The sequence below is a fragment of the Callithrix jacchus genome, chromosome 9 (assembly GCF_049354715.1).
Source record: "Callithrix jacchus isolate 240 chromosome 9, calJac240_pri, whole genome shotgun sequence".
NCBI lineage: Eukaryota > Metazoa > Chordata > Mammalia > Primates > Cebidae > Callithrix > Callithrix jacchus.
The window spans coordinates 122653124-122668619 of record NC_133510.1 but is presented as its reverse complement, the minus strand read 5'-3'; the positions used below and the strand labels follow the sequence as shown (position 1 = coordinate 122668619).

The following is a 15496-nucleotide window of genomic DNA, read 5'->3' as shown; positions in this document are numbered from 1 at the left end:
CTGCAAAAATTTTTTCCCATTCTGTTGGTTGCCGATTCACTCTAGTGACTGTTTCTTTTTTATCCCCTTCCTCCCCTGTTGGAACTCCTTTACAAGCGAGATCCAGCTGCTGTTTTAGCAAACTTGGATGGTGATATTTCTGTGTCACCCCAGGTAAAAATGGTTTGGGGTGGATGATCTGCTTTTTGATCCCCTGAAGCCTCAACTTTCTTTTTGATCATGGAGTAGGGTTGGGGGAGAAAGAGAAAGAGAGAGAGAGAGAGATTCAGAATGTGCTTAGAAAAACCAGTTTGTGGGGTGAACTAAAGAACATTTCAGAGTGGCTGGGCATGGTAGCTCACATCTGTAATCTCAACACCTTCGGAGGCCAAGGTGGGTGGATCATGAGGTCAGGAGTTAGAGACCAACCTGGCCAATATGGTGACACCCTGTCTCTACTAAAAATACAAAAATCAGCCGGACATGGTGGCACGTACTTGTAGTGCCAGCTATTTAGGAGGCTGAGGCAGAAGAATTGCTTGAACCCAGGAGGCAGAGTTTTCAGTGAGCTGAGATCATGCCACTGCACTCCAGCAGCCTGGGCAACAGAGTGAGGAAAGACTCTGTCTCTCTAAAAAAAAAAAAAAAAAAAGAACACTGCAGAGCATTATTTCATGTTCCTTAATTTAGGTACTTGGCCACTTGACTCCCATTAAACTGGAAGTTGCATGTTTAAACAAAAGCCTCTATGTAAAGTTAAGCTTTTTATGCACAAGTTTGGGGCATTGTTTCTCTTGGCAAACTCACTTTTGTTGGGAGAGAGGCTAGAGGGCCAAGGAGGAGGAAGAGGAAGGGTTAATTAGGAGATCAGTCGCCTGGGGTCATTTAACGCAAGGAAAGAGAACTCATCTTTCAGTATCTCAGAGCATCACTGGGGTACAGAGAGAGGAATGCCAATTAATAGGCATTCTTGGTGCTCTAGAATGAATATTAGGAGATTTAAAGAGGAGGCATTGGAAGCTTATCAGAAGTAATAGTGGGGATAAGGAGACAAGAATACCACTATTATCCCTCTCATATTGTGTAATACCCAACTTCTCTTGGGTTTCTTGTGGTCTGTTTCCCAGTACAGACTGAATGAGGGTGCCAGGGTCAATCCACACTCAAACTACTCGTAAAGCTTCAAACAGACTTTCACTAAGATAGCTATAAATATAAGTTCTAATTTTTTTTCTGCTCCCCAATGGATCATCTTGTGCAACCCTTCCACTTTGAAGACCATTGAGCTAGGAAATTTACTTACCCAGCACCTCTTTCACAGTGGTGGAGCCATGAGGGTTGCATTTGTTTCATGCTCTTTTAAATCCAAATTGGCACTTTCACACCTGCTGCAGAATGGAGTGATAAAACATCTGTGTTCTTAGTCTTTCCCTTTTCTCCTGATTGATGTTGTGAATTTAGCTCAGGATTTTGCTTTAGCCTTACCTGTGTGATATATCCCATGGTAGTGCCTTCCTCTATGACCTCACTCGCCCTCTTAGAGGAAAGGGTCTAGAATTCGACAATGCTTATACACAGATCTCTTTTCTTCCTCCTGTTGCATTAATTAGGAATCAGTTTGTTGCAGGTGAAGGAAATCAAATTAAATCTGGCTTCAGCAGAAAGAGAAGTTGTTAGCCACCATACCCAAAAGTTCAAAGATCTGGCTAGAGAGCTGGGTGCCCAAATGATGTGATCAAGATTTGATCTCTCTTTTGCTGCATTTCTTGGCTTTGTTTTCCTCTCTTTGTTGGCAGTTTCTCTCTGTGTGCTGGTTCTGAGAAGCAGTGGGCTTATTTCATCCTTAGTGTCAGCTGTTCCAGAAGAAAGAGGGCTTCTTGTTCTCTCTTCCAGTTCCAGCAGAAGTTCAGGAACTGAGTTTTGTTGGATTACTCTGGGTGTCCATCCTGAACCATTGGCTATCATTAGGGAAATGTCATGCTTGGATTATCCAGGTCTAACAGGAGGCGTGGCTGAGCAGGCACCACTCTTATTCAATATAGCATTGAATAAGCTGACCTGATTGTATATTTAGAAGACCCCATCATCTCAGCCCCAAATCTCCTTAAGATGATAAGCAACTTCAGCAAAGTCTCAGAATTCACTATCATATTTTGCTGAGTTCTTATCTGTGTATAAGACAGAACAACCCACAGGACTCAACAAAGTATGATATACATGATTACAATTTCATTATAAGGGATTTAAATCAAGATGATCCAAATTAAGAGTAACACAGAGTGAGTCTGGGTGAGTCCAAAATATGGCACTTCCATGTCTTCAGAATATTGATATATGATTATCAAGTAGGGAAGCTCACTGGAGTTTCAGATGTTCAGAGTTTTGATTAGGGCTTCATCATGTAGATATGCTTGGTTGACTCAACAGCCGTGTGATTGAACTCCACCCCCAACCATCCTTCTGTCCTCAGAGCACAGGAGGATGAAAGGATATAACATGGTTAAGAACCCCAACTTGCTAATCACGTTGTTGGCCTTTCTGGCATCGCTTCCAGCATAAGACTATCTAGAGACCCACGGTGGAACGCCTCATTAGCATAAACTCAGGGGTGTCTGAGGGGCCCACCATGAATAACAAAGAAATTCTTCTCACTCAGGAACTTCTAAGGCTTTAGAGGCTCCCTCCTGGAAACTGGGGATAAAGACCAAATCAATTCTTTCCGATACACCAGTCCTCTGTGCTGGATCCCAAATTCTTACTAATCACTGTCCAATATTCCCTGTCTGCTCTGCTGCCACCGCTTCTGGACCCAACACCAACTCTGGCTGAGGCTTTCAGCCTCTTCCTCTCTCAGCCTGTCAGAGAAAGGAGGTCTCTTTTAGGGTCTCCTCCTGAACCCTACTGTCCCCTATTCCCAGCCCTTCTCTCCTTTCTTTTCCTCTCAAAGCTGGTGACTTTGGAAGAGTTTCTTCATTGGGAAAATGTGGGATATGGATTGGTTTCAACTTAGCTGTTACTTCTTCCAGGAAGCCTTCTCCAGAGGATATTTTTTTTGTGTGTGTGTGTGTGACTAGCATCTGAGTCCTCTTCCTTTTCTTGGCAAACTTTCACTCTATGGGATTAGTATTTCTCCTTTATAAAAGTCAAAATATCCAGATATTTCCTTTCTCAGCCTTTTTTTAGGTGAGGATGTGATAATGTGACTTAAGCTTTGCAATTACATTTTTATGTTCTCAGAGGCAGTTATGTAAAGACTCAGAGTTAAATTAGCCAGAATCAGATTCTATTGCTTGCATATAAAGCAATTGGTTAATGTACCTTCTTTGACTTGCCAGCCTGAGGTGGTGGCTTTCTGTGTGCTCCATCTTTCTGTGCCACTGCTGTGATAGCTAAGATGTATTGAGTTCTTACTATAAGCTGCATGCGTTACACAGGCTATCTCATTGAATTTTTTTTTTTTTTTTTTTGAGATAGAGTCTCACTCTGTCATCCAGGCTGGAGTCCAGTGGTGTGATCTTGGATCACTACAACCTCTGCCTCCCGGGTTCAAGCGATTCTCCTGCCTCAGCCTCCAGAGTAGCTGGGATTACAGGTGCTTGCCACCACTCCTAGCTAATTTTTGTATTTTTAGTAAAGAGGGTTTTCCCCATGTTGGCCAGGCTGGTCTTGAACTCCTGACCTCAAGGGATTTGCCCACCTTGGCCTCCCATAGTGTTGGGATTACAGGCATGAGCCACCAAGCCCAGCCCAGTGTATCTCATTGACTCTTTAGTGGTGTTCCCATTTTACAGATGAGATACATAGAAATGAAGATACCTTTCAAGGTCATACAGCCAATGAGAGCGTAACTAGGATCTGAACTTTCTCAGTTTGACACCTGAATGTTCTCTTTTAACCACTGCACTATAGCACCACGATGTAACCTTTGGAGGACAGAGCCTATCTTTATCCCTCTGGCATCTCTCAAATAGCCTGGAGCATGGAAGGTACTCAATGATATGCAAGCTCAGATAGATGACAAGGTCTTGCCTGCCTCAAACACTATGAGTTTCCTACCTCCACCCATCAAACTGCAGCCCTTCTTCCAGCCCCTTCTCCCACTTGTTACCTTGAGGACTTACTGTCTAATCAATGTAAACTATTCTTCACCTCCTTCACACACCTGTTCCCATGAACACCTTAAAATCAGTGTTGGAGATTTTCCCCAGTCACCAGTTTTTCTTTTTCACCCCTGTTCCTAGATTATTTTTACTCTGGAGATGAAGATGTCTCAGCCTCATGAAGGGCCTTATGTTCTGTGCCTTACTCCCAACTCCTTGGTGACCCCTGAGTTTCACTTCTTTGGGAAGGTTTTAGCAGAGTTAATGTTGCTGTTTGCAAGACACACTGCTGCCTTTTTGTGGAGTCCCAAATATGAGAAATCTGGTTTCTTTTTGGCATGATGACATCTTGCTTGAAAGAGTCAAAGGCTTTCTCTGAGATTGGCCGAAGAGGGAGTTACCATTCAAATAGCTATCAAAAGAGCAGATGTTTGTTGAGGGAGAGGAGTGAGAATGATATTGTTATGGGTTTCTGTAACAGTCTTTTCAGCTTCAAGTAGCAGAACACCCAGACTCAACTGCTTTAGGCAATGAAGGTTGTATCATCTCACTTCAAAAAGTTCCAACCAAGGTGATTCTCTTGGAACTTCCCAGCAAGATGCCTGCACAGTTTAGTGAAGATAACTTCCAGGAGAAGGACTAGTTTCCTCTGTGTTTGTTTTTAAGAAGAAAGAAACCTTTCTCAGGAGACTACTCTTGCAGACCTGGGGTCACACGACCACGTATAAATCAATCCTAGCATGGGGAATGGAATTGCCAATATAGATGTGGACCAATCAAGTTTTATCCTGATTCACATGGGGAGGGGTAGACACTTGGACAAAATCAGAACTCCTAGCAAAAGAAGAATGGGAAATGGCCATTGAATAGCATCCATGGTAAAGGATATAGTACCAAAAGGCAGGTGGGAGAGTCTGTTCATCAGAACATGAAAAGTGGATTGGGGCAAAGGATGTGGGTATTTGCTGGCTTCAGGCATGTGATGGAATGGACTAGCTCTGTGATGTTTAATAGAAAACCTGCCCCAAGCTCTGAAAGTAGGCTTTTTACCTTTAAAAGTCTAAGGTCAAAGGAATGCCTCAGTTCTATTCTCACCAATCTGTTGGGTCGTTGAGGGAACTGTTTGTGCTGGTCTTGCCTTAGGACGCTGAACTGTGAGCTTATTTCTTATACTATCAGGGTCCATCTTTGCCAGCATGGGCAGTATCACATATGCCAGCCTTCTGGACATCTCCATTTCCTAGAAGGCAGTGGGGATCTGAAGAATCCTGATGAGTCTAACCCTGTGATGGCTTCTTTTAGTTTCTCTCAGTCATCCATCCATCTATCTGTCTGTCCATCTATCCATCTACTCAACTATGCATCCATTTATCCACTCAACTGTCCATCCATGCATGCAGCCATGCATCCATTCACCCATCCATCCATGCATGTAGCCATGCATCCATCCATCTATCCATCCATGCATGCATCCATCCATCCATCCATGCACCCATCCACCCATCCATCCATGCATGTAGCCATGCATCCACCCATCCTTCCACGCATGCATGCATCCATCCATGCATCCATCCATCCATCCATCCATCCATCCATCCATCCATCCTTCCATCCATCCATCCATCTATGCATCCATCCATTCATCCATGTGTACAGCCATGCATTCATCCATCCATTAATCCATCTATCCATGCATCTATGCATCCATCCATGCATCCATCTATCCATCCATCCATGTATCTATGCATCCATTCATTTAGTTGATCCCAGAAATGCTATGAGAAGTTCTGGGAATACAATGACAAATAAAGCAGATGTAGTTCTTGCCGTCATGAAGGTGAAATCTAGTTGGTAAGACAGATAATAAGTAAACAACAACAAAAATTTTAGAGCTACGTTGAGACTGGCCAGAAAGGAGTTTGTCTCCTCTCCACTGTTCACTAGTGTGGTTCCTTTGTCCCAGGGCAGTGTGGTGGAGAAAGCTTGAGAGTGAAATAGCCAGGCCCAAATCTCAAGTCACTAGGTGTGTCATGTCTTCAAAATGCAGGTGAGATTGTCTTTGTACATCTCAGAGGATTGCTTTGAAGATCGCATGGTGCTAATGGATGTGAATGCTCTTCAAAAATGTAAACAGTTTCTAAATTTTATTATCACTAAAGCTCTAGCTCTGATTCTCCCACCAAAAGATGATCAACTTGAACCCCAAAACAAGATCCTCTAAGTAGAGAGGCAGTGTAATGTGGTTAAAACAATCTTGCAAAATCTCAAGACCACCAGGATTTGAACTCTGAATTCATTGCTTGAAGGCGTGTGATTTGGGCAAGCCACTTCACCTTTTTTAGCCTCAATTTTCTGTCATCTGTAAATGTGAATAAGCATAATGCTAGCTTCATGGGATAATTACAAGGAATCCACAAGCAAAGGCATATGAATTTTGTAGAGTCTAGCATAAGGCACTTAGAAAAATTTCACTTTTATTAAATTCTTACTCTACATTATCTTTATCTGACTTCCCCTGGCTACCTCCAGATCCCAAAACAGGGAAGGACACGCAATCTCAGCCATGCAGGTGGGGCTCAGGGACTGAAATGAGCCGTACTGGGTAAAGAGGGAAGCGATGTGGGCGTTGTTTTGACATCAGCTTGGGCTTTCATTGTGATATCGTCCTCTACAATTGTTCATAGCTTTTGGTCCAGGTCCTCCCTTACCTGTGAACCTTTACAAGAAATGTCAAGGCAGGGTGGTGACAACAGTCTGGCTCTTGATTTTAATGCACTGGTATGAAACCTCAGCCTCTTTCCTCCTTCATATAAAGTAGGAAGATAGGAAGTGAAACACTACCAGCACAGAAAATTAATGCAGAAGTTTGTATACTAAGCTGACAATCTCTGTTAAGAAGAAAAAACGTTACCTACCCAAATTATGTAGCCTTGGGCAGGTTTCTCAACTTTCTACACCCCTGCTTCCTCCAGAATAAAGTGGGGGTTCAGAGTGATATCTACCTCATAGAGCTGTTGTAAGGATAAACTAGAATTAAAGGCAAAGCGCTTAGAACAATGTGTGGTATACAGTAAGCACACAGTGAATGCTTCATTTTAATTAATTAATTAGAAATGTGTGGCTTGTACATGCAAAGAATGTCCCTGGAAAGATATACAAGTTACTGGGTACAGTGTAAGAGCCTCTGTATACAGAAATGGGGTCTGAGAGTTGGAGGGGGAGGAACACTCACTACTTAGTTCATACCCTTTTGCACTGCTAGGATTTTTACCCTCTGCATACGTGCCTTTTCCACAAAATGACAAAAACTGTTCTGAGTAGTGCCAAAATCCCCTTCTATATATTTACCATATTATGTTCTCTAGCCCTGCTTGTCTGCTTTTTGGGGGAGACTAGAACATTTCTCTTCACTCTTAAATTTATCCTCAAGCAGGGGTCAGCAAATGATGACTCATGGCCCCAATCTGGGCTGTGGTCTTTTTTTGTATGACTTTGAATTTACAAATGGACGTATAGTCCTTTAAAGGACTATATGTATAAAAAGAACATGCAACCGATATTTACTATCCAGTACTTTATAGAAAAGAGCTTCTCTAGGGCCCATGTAGTTTTGAAAACTCTCATGTCAACCACTCAGATGGCTTGGTCAGAGCTTGGGATAGTGACTCCTTGGGACCCAGGGTGCTCAATTAAGACGTTGATGGAGAGGCTGACGAGCAAAAAAATTTCTTCCTGTGGCTCTTCTTAGAACCTGGAAGCTGAGAGGGGACGTGTTGACTCGTCCTAGTCCCCAGTCGATTTTAGTAGTAAAAGGCCTTCCCTTGTTTGAGTAAACACTCCTCGTCTAAGCAGAATAGGTCTTGTTGGTGCTGTTTTCTTTTTTTGGCAGGAAAGTGACCTTCTGTTGGAGGGCTGGGTGGGAGAGTAATACTGATAAAGGCCACTAGATGGAGCTACAGCTCTGAGAAATAGGCTCAGAAACGGCCAAGCGGAAGGGCGGAGTAAGTCTTGCAATTTCAGATTGCCCCTGACTGGGACAGACAGACTTCAATCTCGACTTGGCTCTGCCACTTACCTGCTATATGACGATTGGCCAATCTTAAGTCTCGATATCCTTCTTTGTAAAATGGGGATTATAATAATGTCTACTTCAGAGGGATGCTGTGAGCATCGAATAAGGTAATACTGGAGAAGGCACTCTGGAAACTGTGGAATACAGTACAAATGTGAGCTAATACAATTCCTGAGAGCCTCCTCATTAGATGAGCTCAATTCCAAAAGCACAACAACTCTTGTGACCTCCTTGTTTTGTAGAAGAGGGGGCTGCAGGTCGGAGGGTAGGGTTGGAGAGAGGGGGTTCGCAGTCAGCTGGATATGTGTACAAAACACTTCTGAGAGCCTCCATTTCATCATCTGCAAAACGGGAAGGAGACAAGAGCCCTTCTCTGCAGGCTCGTGAAGATGGAATGAGATCATACCTGCCAAGCATTTTGCGAGATGTCTGGAACAAAGCAGCCCTTCAGTAAATGTTGTTTTCTTAATTTTTTATTTCTTTTGAGACAGAGTCTCTCAGGCTGTCACCCAGGCTGGAGTGCAATGCCATGATCTTGGCTCACTACAACCTTCACCTCCCGGGTTCAAGGATTCTCCTGCCTCAGTCTCTTGAGTACCTGGGATTATGGGCATGCACCACCACATCCAGCTAATTTTTGTATTTTTAATAGAGACAGGGCTTCACCATGTTGGTCGGGCTGGTCTTGAACTCCTGACCTCAGATGATCTGCCCACCTTGGCTTCCCAAAGTGCTGGGATTATAGGCTTGAGCTACTGCATCCAGCCAGTAAATGTTATTTTGTGAGTAGGCTTGTTGACGCTTTTTGTTATTCTGTCCTCAAGACTCCCTCTCTCCTCTCCTCTCCTTGCCTCTTTTCCCATTTCTTCCTTTGACCATCTTGACCTAGGGGATGTTGATGCTATGTTTCTGTCTCCTGTGCAGCCTTCTCCCCTGAGTTATGCATCCCCCGCTACCTGACTGCCCCTCAGGCATCTCCAACTCAATATGCTTAAAACATAACTCTTTACCTTCTCATTATGAACTTCTTTTCTTCCTCTTTTCCTGGTTCATTGAAGGCATCACTTCCACTCATGATTCCTTACATTCCTGCCCTCCCACCCCTTACTTATAATCTGTCACACCAAGTTCTGTTGATTCTACTGTTTAAATATCTTTTCAATGAGTATCTTCACCCCATCTCCACCACCATTGCTCTCCCTACAATCACTACCACAGCCTCATCTTAGCTCCTTGTTCCTTGTGGGTGCCATTTCCCTGCCCCTGAAAGCAAATGTAATTATTCCAGTCCTAAAAATCCTTCTGTAGATTCCTATTTCCAGGAAGATAAAGTCCAAACTTCCTAACTTGGCTTATAAGGCATCTAAAAGATCTGGCTTCTACTTACCTCCCCAACCTTCCTCCTCCCTTTCTCTTTCCTGTACCCCCAATTCAAAATATGACCCAGCTGGACTTATGTTTAGGTCCTCAAATGACAAATTAAGCTTCTTTTTGCATCTCGGCCTTTGTACATGGTGTTCCTTCTGCCTGGAACATTTTTCCTTCCTTCCTTATCTGCCTACCCATCTCTTTCTGGCTAACTCTAGCTCGTCTTAGAGGTATCAATCACTTTCTCTCAAAAGCCTTTCCTGACATCTCAAGTATGAGTTAGTGCTCCCTTCCCTCATGTCCACTGGGATCTTTTTGTACTTGTTTTAATTTGCCACCATTGCGCTGATGATCTAGTGTAATTAAATCTCAGCTGTGATGGTCATCTGACATTTGAGGTATATTTCAATTTGGTTGGGTTCCTGTTCCATGTCTAGTTAGAAGCCAAATGTCCGTTTAAGGTTTCTATAAACCTTGAGAGCTCATGTAATAGCAGTGTCTTTAGTTTTGACATGCTGTTCCTACTACACTCTTTTTTTTTTTTTTTTTTTTTTGAGACAGGGTCTCGCTCTTTTGCTCAGACTGGGGTACAGTGGCATAATCATGGCTCACTGCAAACTTGACCTCCTGGGCTCAAGTGATCCTCCTGCCTCAGCCTTCTGAGTAGCTGGGATGACAGGTGGTACCACCGGCTAATTTTAAGAACAATTTTATTCTGTAGAGATGGGGTCTCACTATGTTGCCCAGGATGGTGTTGAACTCTTGGCCTCAAAGGATTCTCTCACCTTGGCCTCCAAAAACACTGGTATTATAGGCCTGAACCACCTTGCCAGGCTCTGAACTCTTTACTATTCAGGATCTGAGTACCTCAAGCCCCTTTTTTTACCCTGAGCAACCCAGATGTAGAACACAGCCCCTTTTCTTTATGTCCTCAAGACATTGCTCACAGAAGACAGTTGAACATGTAACAGAAACTACTAAAGGTCTGGAGGGATGAAGTGGAGGGGTTGGTTTGCATTGTAGTTCTTAGAGATCCATCAGCCAGCCCTGCCCTGTTCCCTCACCCCACCCCGATTGGTTTTCTGTCACAGTCCCTTCTATCCTCCTGTTACCCAGCTCCCTTTTCCTCCCCTACCACCTTTGTCCTGTTTTTCTCCTTGTTAGGTTCTCCTTCTTTCTTCTCTGCTCCTCCCTCATGCAAATTCCTATTTAATACAGAGACCTGTAGGGTCTCTTCATTTTGTAGTTTCCTTGTAGAGTGTATCTCACCTTTGTGCCCTGAATAGTTTTGCGAGGTTTACTGTTAACCATAGGGTATCTCTGTGGAGGGATGTGTGATGTTACATAATCCCTCTGCCCTCCCTGTCACATTTTATTGACTTCTCTGGTTTTATGTGGACTCCGTGATCTCATCTTGGACCATGTGTCAAAAAAGAAGAAATTTTAAAAAATGACAAACTCCATGAGAACAGGGACTTGTCTGCCTTGTTCATTGCTGTATCTTCAGCACCTAGTACTTGGTTGGTGCATATTGGGCTCTCAATAAATATTCATTGAATGAATAAATGACTGAATAGGAGAATGGATGAGTGTGATATTGCTTAGACTGAAGAATAATTTGAATTTAACTCTCCTCCCCACTTTTAGATTGCCAGAGAAAGAGAGGTTCAAGTCCAGCCTACACAAAGGCTCTGATAATCCAGGCACAAGAGCAAATCAAGTCCAGTCGTCCACTTGTTAATTCAGCGGGGCCATCACTAAGGGAATTAAAATGCCTACAGTTCCTATAACTTAGTGAGAATGTAGGTGAGCGTAAAACCAAGATGAAAAAATAGGTTATGAGTCCACACACGTTTTGAGATGGTAGGAAGATAAGCTTCCTTCCTGTAACTAAGACCAACAGAACATATGAGGACTCAAGGCTGAAATTTTCTCACATACTATTGTCTTCTTGGGGAATGTGCCATCAATCTGTCCATCCATCGACCCATCCATCCATCCATCCATCATCCATCTAACTATCCAACCACCCGTCTATCCATCCATCCATCCATCCATCCATCCATCCATCCATCCATCCATCCATTCATCTAACCATGCAACCATCCAACAATGCAACCATGCAAACCATCCATCATCCATCCATCCATCCATCCATCCATACATACATACATACATCCCTCTCCCCACCCACCCACCCTTCCACCCATCTATCCATCCATCCATCCATCCATCCATCCATCCATCCATTCATCTAACCATGCAACCATCCAACAATGCAACCATGCAAACCATCCATCATCCATCCATCCATCCATCCATCCATCCATCCATCCATCCCTCTCCCCACCCACCCACCCTTCCACCCATCTATCCATCCATCCATCCATCCATCCATCCATCCATCCATCCATCCATTCATCTAACCATGCAACCATCCAACAATGCAACCATGCAAACCATCCATCCATCCATCCATCCATCCATCCATCCATCCCTCTCCCCACCCACCCACCCTTCCACCCATCTATCCATCCATCCATCCATCCATCCATCCATCCATCCATCCATCCAATGCAGTATATATATAATATTGAGAAATAACCTTTAGCTTAATCAGTGTGAAATTAAGCTAATATCGGTGCTTACTTAACCAAGTTATCATGAGATTGAAATGGTATTATCTAGCTAAAGTACTCAGCACTGGGTCTCAATAGATGGTAACTATTGTTATTAGGATCCAAACACCACACCTGAATTCCATGACCCCAACAACTCTTTCCAGACAGACATCAAACATTCAGTTCAATTTTATTCTCCAGTATTTGAGGAAGATAAATGGGGTGAAGGAATATGAAGAGGAAGGAGGTAGATTCATGTTGGACCATTGAAGAAAAGTTGTGTCTGGGGTGTAGAATTGAGGGGAAGGCCACATGGGACCATCCCCTTTTAAAATGTTGTCAGAAGTCAGTCTCCAGATGACCCTACTATAAAGGGTCATCCATAAAGAGAGCATCCATGAGGGTAGTCAGGAGGCAGGAACACAGGAAGGATACAGGAACATGATATAGGCAAACCTTCCTCCACCGCAACAGCTGGTCAACCCAGGCCCAGCCTATGTCAGGGTGCTGTAGGGCCTGATGGGTATGTTGACCCGGTTCTGCAGCCAGTTGATGTAATCCTCTTGAGGCATATGGATGATGTGTTCTCGCACAAACTGTGGGGCAGACACAGTGGCAATCTCAGAATTTGGTCTAAAAAGTAGACTCTACCTTCTCTCCCTCCCCTCAAGATCCTGGAAGATTTGTGGTTGAGACTGGTGGCCCCAGGAATACCATTCAGGCATTCGTAATGCTTGGAGCATCAGATTGAAGTGGTCCTTTGGGGAAGAGGATCTCTTTCCAGCTTCCTGGCACAGCAGGCTAATTTTAAGCCCCTTCTTGTTGCTACTGATGCAAGGAAATTTGGGGAGGGCAGGAAATCCGAGTTATCTGAATTTTTCTTTCTTTTCTACTCCTTAATATCTTTTCAAAAAGTCTTTTGTCACTAAACATTTTTGGTTTGTAGATCCGTTTGAGAATTGGCAACAGCTATGGGCTTGCTTTCCTGGACAGGGTTTAAGACACACAAAAGGCAGAGTTTCATGTAGACCCCCATATCCAGGTTATTAGAAGTTCCGTGATGTTGGGTGCCTGGCAAGATGGCTGACCAGGAACAGCTCTGGTCTTCAGCTCCCAGTGAGATCAACACAGAAGGTGGGTGATTTCTACATTTCCAACTGAGGTACTCATCTCATCTCACTGGGACTGGTTAGACAGTGGGTGTAGTCCATGGAGAGTGAGTCAAAGCAGGGTGGGGCATTGCCTCAACCGGGAAGGGCAGGGGTCAGGGAACTCCCTCCCCCACCCAAGGGAAGCTGTGAGGGACTGTGCTGTCAGGAGTGGTGAATTCCAGCCCAGATACTATGCTTTTCTCATGGTCTTCACAATCTGAAGACCAGGAGATTCCACTGGGTGCCCATACAACCAGGGCCCTGGGTTTCAAGCACAAAACTGGTGGCTGTTTGGGCAGTCACCAAGCTAGCTGCAGGATTTTTATTTCCATACCCCAGTGGTGCCTGGAATGCCAGTGAGACAGAACCATTCACTCCCCTAGAAAGAGGGCTGAAGCCAGGGAGCCAAGTGGTCTGGCTCAGTGGATCCCACCTCCAAGGAGCCCAGCAAGCTAAGATCTACTGGCTTGAATTTCTTACTGCCAGCACAGCAGTCTAAAGTTAACCTGGGATGCTGGAGCTTGGTGGTAGGGAGGGGAATCCACCATTACTGAGGCTTGAGTAGGTGGTTTTCCCTTCCCATTGTAAACAAAGCCTCCAGGAAGTTCAAACTGGGTGGAGCCCACCACAGCTCTGCAAAGCTGCTGTAGCCAGACTCCCTCTCTAGATACTCCTCTCTGAGCAAGTCATCTCTGAAAGAAAGGCAGCAGCTCCAGGCAGGGGCTTATAGGTAAAACTCCCATCTCCCTGAAACAGAGAACCTGGGAGAAGGGGCAGCTGTAGGTGAGTTTCAGCAGACTTAAACATTCCTGCCTGTTGGCATTGAAGAGAGCAGTGGATCTCCCAGCACAGTGCTTGAGCTCTGCTAAGGGATGGAATGCCTCCTCAGGTGGGTCCCTGACCCCGTGCCTCTTTACTGGGAGATACCTCCCAACAGGGGTCAACAGACACCTCATACAGGAGAGCTTCAGCTGGCATCTGGAGGGTGCCCCTCTGGGATGAAGCTTCCAGAAGAAGGAACAGGCAGCAATGCTTGCTGTGCTGTAGCCTCCACTGGTGATACCCCAGGAAAACAGGGTCTGGAGTGGACCTCCAGCAAACTCCAGAAGACCTGCAGCAGAGGGTCCTGACTGTTAGAAGGAAAATTAATGAACAGAAAGGAATAGCATTTACATTAACAAAAAGGATGTCCATACAGAAACTCCATCTGAATGTCACCAACATCAAAGCCCAAAGGTAGATGAGGAAAAACCAGGGCAAAAAGGCTGAAAATTCCAAAAGCCAGACTGCCTCTTCTCCTCCAAAGGATTGCAACTCGTAGCCAGCAAAGGAACAAAACTGGACAGAGAATAAGTTTGATGAATTGACAGAAGTAGGCTTCAGAAGGTGGGTAATAACAAACTCCTCTGAGCTAAAGGAGAATGTTCTAACCCAATACAAGGAAGCTAAGAACCTTGAAAAAAGGTTAGAGGAATTGCTATCTAGAATAACCAGTTTAGAGAAGAACATAAATCACCTGATGGAGCTGACAAACACAGCAAGAGAACTTCATGAAGCATACACAAGTATCAATAGCTGAATTGATCAAGTGGAAGAAAGGATATCAGAGATTGAAGATCAATGTAATGAAATAAAGTGTGAAGACAAGATCAGAGAAAAATGAATGAAAAAGAACGAACAAAGCCTCCAAGAAATATGGGACTATGTGAAAAGAGCAAACCTACATTTGATTGGTGTACCTCAAAGTGACAGAGAGAATGGAACCAAGTTTGAAAACATTCTTCCGGATATTATCCAGGAGAACTTCCCCAACCTAGCAAGATAGGCCAACATTCAAATTTAGGAAATACAGAGAACACCACAAAGATACTGCTTGAGAAGAGCAACCCCAAGACACATAATCGTCAGATTCACCAAGGCTGAAATGAAGGAAAAAATGTTAAGGGCAACCAGAGGGAAAGGTCAGGTTACTCACAAAGGGAAGCCCATCAGACTAAGAGCAGATCTCTCTGCAGAAACCCTACAAGCCAGAAGAGAGTGGGGCCAATATTCAACACCCTTAAAGATTTTTCAACCCAGAATTTCATATCCAGCCAAACTAAGCTTCATAAATGAAGGAGAAATAAAATCCTTTAAAGAGAAGAAAATGCTAAGAGATTGTCACCACCAGGCCTTCCTTAGAAGAGCTCCTGAAGGAAGCACTAA

The 15496-nt window shown here is 44.1% G+C and overlaps 1 protein-coding gene and 1 long non-coding RNA gene across 7 annotated transcripts in view; one reads left to right on the top strand and one right to left on the bottom strand.

Annotated features, from left to right (window-relative positions):
• Window positions 1–15496, top strand: part of LOC118144365 (uncharacterized) — a 126141-nt gene that overhangs the window by 42115 nt on the left and 68530 nt on the right. The gene's annotated exons all lie outside the window — the stretch shown is intronic.
• Window positions 12314–15496, bottom strand: part of CCDC60 (coiled-coil domain containing 60) — a 216865-nt gene continuing 213682 nt past the window's right edge. For all 6 annotated transcript variants that reach the window (XM_035257788.2, XM_035257790.2, XM_035257789.2 and 3 more), the window contains one exon: window positions 12314–12736. In XM_035257788.2, coding sequence (XP_035113679.1) covers window positions 12635–12736 — 102 coding nt within the window. In that variant the 3' untranslated portion in view covers window positions 12314–12634. The remainder of the gene's footprint in view (window positions 12737–15496) is intronic.